The following is an 8,213-nucleotide window of genomic DNA, read 5'->3' as shown; positions in this document are numbered from 1 at the left end:
GTGCGTGAGGCAAATGGCGAGGGAAAGGGGGACGTTCGGCAAATTGCGGTCCCAGTGACAGTGACGCTTCTGACATCTTCACGCAAAGTTTGAGATGCCATCACACATTTTTGTACCATCTTGTTACATTAGCCCCTTGAGACGTTGCTTATTTTTCATTCGTCATTCACTGGATTTCCATAGAGCAGAGAAAAACTAACCGCTGTGGTTATAATCACCTTGGACCTACAGGTGATCCTTTGATATAGAGATCAAAATCAGCTATTAGCTAAGTCTAGCATATGCATTTGTATAAGAATTATTGGTGTGTAAATTGTAAAAAATCTTTGTTTTAAGTGGTAAATGTCTTTGGAAATGGTTCTATTTTCCAATAGTATTAATCATCTTTTTTGTATTTATCACGTGTGTGTTTTCTTATGTTGGCTTCTGAGTCTCAATGCCCTATTTGAAAACAGCAGTCACACAATAATGTGGTGCCTTTATTCTGTTCATAGTTCTGATTATTGTTAACTCGTTCACCATCATTTTGAGCTTCCCAACGTCTCCAAATTACCAACCCAGCCACTGGGGGCGCACAAGCCAGTGCAAAAAACAAAAACAAAAACAAAACAAAACAAAAAACAAACAAAAAGGTCAAGCAATATTTGTGTGTGTTGGTTGAATGTAGACATTTTCATCATGTCTAGTATTTCTGTCTGCTTCATAAATACTGTAACGTGCATAGATAACAAGACACGCTGGCCGCTGGCTGGCAGGTCTGACCCTTTAGTCGAGCGGTTAGCGATGCCTCCTGCGGTGCGGGCAACACGGGTTTGCTTCCCGGCCACAGCAGTTCCTGTGGTTGCGTTGTCCCCTAAATTCGCACCGATACAATGCATTGGCAAATTACAACACAGCTACAATAATCAATGAATAATTAAAATATTGTCACTATGTCCACTGTCTGCGGCTACTTAATAAATACACATGTTGATAAATCAAAAACAGTGCATAATTATTGAACATGGGTTGTTTAAATATGAATATACCTTTCTTCTTTCGGCACTCCATCGAAACGATGATGACTGTGATGCGGTTTAAGCTCGGCAAGCACGCCCGTGGGCCACCAGGACCGCATTAGGGCGACAATATCGTTCACATTTGTCACAGACGAATGTTGTTTGAGTTGGTCTGTTATGTCTTGCATGGTGGGCCTTATCATAGGCTTCTTGTCTCTTTTGTTCAACAGCTATAGTATATAACCACTATATAGAGCATAATCGCATATAGATATGAACAGACATGAAACAATATCAGTCAAGCATCAACAGTGGTAACAGTGTTGAATTGGTCTGGCTCTGATTATATTACGAGTTCAAGTATCCTCAGACTCAACCTCAGCATGGCAAATAGTAAAATAGCGGAATCACGTAATATAATGAGGAAGTAATTAAACGATTTGCTTATATCAATGCAATTACTATGTTGTATATCTCAATTATTCCAAAATAAGTTATTTTAAGACCTAAATACAACCACGTAGATATCACAGATGTTGATCTGTAAAAAAAACAGTTTTAATATTGAATTTCCCAACATTTCATACGATAATTGTCTCTGATAGTTTGTATCTAAGCTTTATTGCATGTACAGTTTGGAAATGTTCATGAATTAATTTCCCTTTTAAAAAGAGACAGACAATTAGCCTGACGGTGAATTGTAAGCGAATATATCTAAAACAGAAATGAGCTGAGACAAAATGAAGTTTCACAACGAATCCCAAACTATGCGAGGTATTTACTGACTGCATGAGTTCTGACTTGGAGTCGGACTGCTGTCGGACTGGTGAAGGCTTCGGGCGAAAATATCTGTTACTGCCCCCCCGCGAGGGAAGCACGATTAGTAGACTGGATCCAAGAGTCCGAAGTTTCTCTTCAGATTCACCCCAGAGATACAAATCGAATGAAGCTGGGTGTGCACCGATCACAATACTTACATTTAACCTAATTTTGGGGAATTCCGCATACATCAAAATAGCGCGGACTCCAAGCGAGGACTGACTCTTGCTCCACAATTTGTAAAATAAGAAGTGGGGGGAAAACACATATTTTTGTTAAGTGTGATATATGGTGATATTGAATTACGTATCCGTAGAATTTTCTTCTTTGCGTTATTACGTATTGGTTCCGTTCTAGCGTCCAATTAAAAAAAAACGGGAGCAGGGTATTCTCGCGAGAAAGCCGTTACGCCTCTTGCGGAAACGTTTACAGATGATGTAGTTGGAGGTGCCTTCGTTTTTCTCATGCCAAACCCATCAGCAGTTTTATAGCGGTGTTTTACTGTTTTTTGCGTATCGAAAAGCAAACAATCTTCTCGACATGTCCCGAAGGTGAGTCACGCTTTTTCAGTGACTCCACAATAAAAACCAACGACAATATCTTCAGCTTCACAGCATTTTGACAGCGCGTGTGTTCGTGTAGCTAATTGTGTTAGCATATCATTTCTGCGTTGGGCTCGATGGTCACCTTATCAGCATCATATTGTCAAAATAAAATAAAACAGTAACCAGCCCTTCCGACAGTTAAAATAAGATTACCTAGCGTGAAATTCGTGTAAACCAGTGGACTGTATTTTAACTATAGATGGACTAATTCCTGTTTGGAGTTCAGATGCATATCCACCTATCAGAACAGCATGGGATTGGGCTTTGAGGATTTTTATCAGTATCTTTGTCAAAATAGTCACTGAAATTTGATGAATCAATGATGGAACTACATAGAATTAAATTATAAATCATTTTGATTACTGCAATTATTTTGGTGAGCACTTGAAGAGATAAAGCTATTGTTTAACAGCACAGGTCCATCCTTTTACCTGTGATCTCGTTTAGTTGACACACTACAGTTTCAAAATACTTATGGAAAACAGCTTGAGTTAGGGCTGAAAAAGAAGAATTTCATTTGCCAGGGTTAGAGTCTTGATTTTATTTATTTATTTTTGCTGTTATGCATAGAACCACTAACATCTATTTACCTTATGTGGGTTGATTGTAATGTCATTTCCACTTCTCTGGAAATGATATTATTGAACATTACAATACAGTCCTCATGGCTTTAAGAAGGTTTTTAAGTGTTATAATTTTCTCTGTTGGCAGTGACCTCTTTTGTGAGCAAGCTGGAAGAACTGTTTGAGCCTTGAAGGGGGAATGAATGTAGTGAAACGCCTGAAAAAAGGAGTTTACATCTTAACTAGAAATTATTGACACGTAACTGGTGCTTTATCAGTAAATTTAGTTTAGGCACTACATTGGTCTATGCTTGAGATGCAGTTCTTGATTTAGTTCTGAAGATGCCAAAGCAGCATTGTCTTGTGTTGTTTAATGACTATCTCAAACCCAATCTCGTGACATGACTTTCACAGGCTGCCATCTGCAACAAACAACATCTGCAACAGTCTGCAGCAAATTAGAAGATTTGTTGCAGACTGCTCACCTCTGGGAGTATCAGTGCTGGAGCTAGACCCTTATCGAAATGCTGTTTTTTTTCTTTTAATGCTTAATTGCTTTCTGAACCAGGAAGTTCAGTCTAAATTATTGTTTATGTTATTTGTGTTTTGTTTTTTGGTTTGCTTGTTTTTATGTATGTGTGTGTTTTTCCATGCTCTGATGAAACACCACTACTGAGTGATTATTACACAGCTCACTGTGTGTGTATCACAAGATACTCACATAGTCCCAACTTGGCCATCTGTTCTTTCTCTTTCCAGGAAAGCCTGACATGGACGCAGTGAACTTTGTTTCCTGTTCCATTGGAAGATGCATGGACACTTGCTGTCTGTTAGTAGACCTGGTCATCTGGGTGGTCAGCTGGTTAACCCGTCTGCTCTCCAACATGGGCGGCTCCCTCCACAACCTGCCAACAGCCCTGAGCAGCTCCACTTTAGTGGAGTATTGGAACCTGGCCCTGTTCTCCTTCCTCACTGTCACAGAGGTGGTTTCCAGTGCAGCCCAGGGTGCCCTGCACACACTGGACAGCTGCCTTCAGACTCTGGGTGGGGTGTTTGAGAGTTTCAAAATGGTGGGCCACCTCTCCTCCCACTTGGCCTGGCGGGCCAAAGAGCTTCTTCACCGCTGGCTGCTTTCTGGTAGTCTCATCCTAAGGCAGACGTGGGAAGGCATCTGCATTGCACTCAGCCTTGTTCTCTACTTCCTCAACACTGTGGTTAACATCCTTCTCATTGGACTACAGAACTGTCTCTGTGTGTTTGCTGGTGCCTGGGAGGCCCTAGCAGGGCCTCTCCATCAAGCCTTAGAGCTAACTCTCACTCTCTTAACCTTCCTGTACAGCTGTCTCGTCGGGGCCTCTGTGTTACTATGGACTCCTTGCCAGCTCTTGCTGGATTCTATGGGAGCTTTTGGTCATGTGCTGATAACAGTGTGTATGCAGGATGGCTACGCCCTGCTCATGATAGCAGCTGTTGCCTTGCTAGCCTTGCTGTATCTGAACCCTGGACACCCTCTCCACATTTTGCAGCAGAGGCTGGGCTTCGTCGATGCGCTTCAGGGAGTGTGCACTTGTTTGCAAACAGCCATCTGCAGACTCTACACTGTGTTTCTTGAGCCAGGTCAGACCCGTGGGGAGGTCCGTGCCTTGGAGCTGCAGGAAGTAAATGGAACCAGGCCGGCATACACAAATCTCAGAGCCATGGATGCTGAACTAAACCAGTCCAACCCTCTGCAGATAGACTCCCATCCAGAAGGTGAGCCACACAATAGCAGCAGTGAGCCTACGAATCACAGTCCCTCTGTGGTGAGGACTAGCAAGTCTCGACATAGGTCCAAATCAGCAGAAGGTGCTGGAGATGACAGCAACCTCCTGAGTTTGCTGAAGGAGCAGGAAGAAAGGAAGAAGTGTGTGATCTGCCAGGACCTGGCCAAGTCAGTTCTGCTGCTGCCCTGTCGCCACCTGTGCTTGTGTCGGCACTGCTCCAGCATCCTGACCCAGCAAACACCTCAGCAGCAGCGTTGCTGTCCTCTCTGCAGACAGCCCATCACCCAGACCATGGATGTCTTCCTCTGATAGACAGGAACAAGAGAAACTTGACATGTGGAAATTAGAGTGGCTGTCTTGTAAGCAGAAAGATAGCAGCCTTGTTACTGACTACATGCAAGTCAGATACATCTAGTTTGTTGTCCTTTGAGTGGTCGTCTGCAGCGCTGGAAATTGCATTTGAAATAAGGTTTCTTTTGTGAACTGGTTAGTGAAGGGTTCATGTGCAGGCATGGAGGATCTTGTAAAGTGTTGAAAAATATTTGATTTAGTGATACTGGAAAAAAAAACCAGAAACGTTTAAAGGTGTCTGTCTCAATACAGGGAAGCCTCCACTTATCATGATTTCAACATTTCCTATAGAATATTGAGTTAAGAAAAAATGAGTTAAGTCACATATACGAACTATATGCATACATGTCAGATGATGTTTCATAGGCACCTTAATATCAACATAATCACAAACAATATATTTCCCACTCTTAGCATACATCATTGTGAATACCAAACAAAATCTACAGATGCTGACATGGGAATAAGATGCAGAAAAATGTGTGTCGAAAATGTCAGGAAACCATGTGTATGGTGTGGGAACAGGTCTGGTATAAAGAAAGAGAAGCAATTTGCTAGCATTTGTCTTTCTTTAAATCTGTTCAACCAACTAGTTTTTTCTGTAATCTACGTGATGAGGAAGCAGTGACGGTGTGACAGCAGAGAATAATGCAGAAAACCCCAACCAGTAATGTCCCCTACTGACAAATTTGGGGTCAATGGACAGAACAGATTTCATGGTAGAGATCCTACACAAAGAGCTGAGAATGTGGTTGGTTTGCAGTTAAGTTAGATGAATAGGAAAAGAAATGACTAAAAAAACAAATTATTTTAAACTTTAGGAAATTGTCACTTGCCAATATCAGTGAATTCCTACCTTAAGAGTGCTTGCTTAGTGGAAGAAAATGACTGGAACTGGTCATTTGCTAGTTATTTATCATGCAAAGTACAGGTCTGCCCTGTCTTTATCACTTACCAGTGTTTTTTTTTTTAATGTCATGTTTGACTGTTAGTTTTTCAGACATCATTTCAGTCTGGCAGAACCACCTGAGAGGATATTGTTATTGCACTAACTGTATTGCACTGGCTATTGTGGCTAAAAACTGTGGTGATGCATATATGAAGAATACAAATTCAGATGAAGCACCAGACCCTTCAGTATGCCCACAACAAGGTATTAAGATGTTAAACGTAAGAAAAATACCACCCACGGGTTACTCTCAGACAGTTTAGGTTAACAACACAAACAAACCTGTATACACATTACATTCCTTTCACCACCTCTCACTCGTTCATGTTTGCCTGTGTAGTTAGTTAGCTATCTAGTTAAGTTGGTTTAGTCTGTCTATTGAAGCTCCCCTAATATGTAGAGATCTGTTTTTCTCAATTAAAGTTGATATTTGACAAAGTCAACTGTCTATTTGGCAACTACAGTGAAAGGTGAGAGTTCAGTACCAAAGTTTGCCAAACCAAAAAGTTTGTGTTTCTGTGCTACTACAGTGCAGGTCAGGAGCAGGAAAACCCCATTCAGACAGCTTTAGTTGTAGTTATTTGTACTGGTAATGCATTTTTTGAGAGTACCACACAAAATGTGATAGTAACGATGGAATTACTGAGCCAAATTCAACAGAGGTATTTATTGTTGGAGATTATCAGCTTTTGAAGAGATTATAAAAAGGAGTTATACCTGCTCGCATCAGTTTGTTATCTTTATTTATTATAGTCGTGCGCACATTATTTTCTATAGATGTGGTTGCCATGGAAGTTAGTTACCAGGTCCCATTTCTGGTAACATCCCAGCAGCAACTTACTGAGTTTCGACCTTTAAATCCCAGCTAAACCAGAATCTTGTTCTTTATTTTAAAGAGTTATTTTCCATGTTTGTTCCTACAGTTCACCATTTTAATAGCTGTAAATCTAGAGAGTCCAGTCTGGTAAAGTTTACTTTACAAAGCATTATCTTTTTGTAATGGTGTTTCACTGATCATTTCATAACTGCAGATGAATCTTAAAAAAACAAAAAAAAACAAAAAACAAACTATCAGATCTGTGTTTTATATCCTTTGCCCGTGAGATGTGTTCAACACTGTCAAATGTTCTGTGTGTTAGATAAATGCTAACATTTTATAATTTATCCTGTCTAGTGCCATTGTTCGTGTTGGCAAGTTTTCTATGATTTTAAATAAAAAAGAAAATGCTGCTGTGCTTTGAAAACTGTTTTCAGACTGAAACATCAATGTCAGCATTATTTGTCAGTCTTCAAATGCCATTAGTGCTGGGGCTTTAATGGGGTCATTTAAACATTTCTCTCCTGCATATATTAAGGGACAGTTGGGTTTTTACTGTGTGTCTTACTTACATAGAGTCAGACAAACTCATTGATACCTTTTTTATGTCTGTGTTTGCAGTTTGATGGTATCCTGAATGGTGGATTTAGTCTAGTTCAGCTCGATTGCTGGATCTCCACCAGGATCATTAGCAGCTCCTCTCAAACGAAGGGGAATACACCTTATCCGAAGCAGATTGTTAATACTTTTCACTTGTTAGTCCAGCATTAACAGGTTTTCTTAACCAGTGTTTTCTCAAGTACATGCAAAATCCTAAAAATTAGGTGACAGTTTTGAACTATTTTTCTGTGATATGCATATCTGTATACTTTTTCCACTGGAAAAAGGCATCCATCCATTATCCAAACTGCTTATCCTGCTCAGGGTCGTGGGGATGCTGGAGCCTATCCCAGCAGTCATTGGGCGACAGGTGGGGACACACCCTGGACAGGCTGCCAGTCCATCACAGCCCCCCCACCACACCACACCACACACACACACACACACACACACACACACACACACACACACACACACACACACACACACACACACACACACACACACCTAGGGACAATTTAGTACGGCGGATTCACCTGACCCGTCTTTGGACTGTGGGAGGAAACCGGAGCAGCTGGAGGAAACCCACACAGACTCTGGGAGAACATATAAACTCCACACAGAGTACGACCTGGGATGACCCCCAAGGTTGGACTACCCCGGGGCTCGAACCCCCAAACCTTCTTGCTGTGAGGTAACTGCGCTAACCACTGGGCCAGCGTGCTGCCCTGGAAGAAGACAGATATGT

The 8,213-nt window shown here is 41.3% G+C and overlaps 1 protein-coding gene across 1 annotated transcript; it reads left to right on the top strand.

Moving 5' to 3' along the window:
* The first annotated feature begins 3,755 nt into the window (after positions 1–3,755).
* LOC130117174 (E3 ubiquitin-protein ligase RNF26-like) lies at positions 3,756–5,769 on the top strand. Its single transcript, XM_056285337.1, has one exon. The coding sequence runs from the start codon at positions 3,756–3,758 to the stop codon at positions 5,055–5,057; it is 1,302 nt and encodes a 433-aa protein (XP_056141312.1). The 3' UTR covers positions 5,058–5,769.
* Positions 5,770–8,213: the final 2,444 nt, after the last annotated feature.

Source organism: Lampris incognitus, chromosome 8 (assembly GCF_029633865.1).
Source record: "Lampris incognitus isolate fLamInc1 chromosome 8, fLamInc1.hap2, whole genome shotgun sequence".
In the NCBI taxonomy this organism is placed as follows: domain Eukaryota; kingdom Metazoa; phylum Chordata; class Actinopteri; order Lampriformes; family Lampridae; genus Lampris; species Lampris incognitus.
This window is presented reverse-complemented; position numbering and strand designations above follow the sequence as displayed.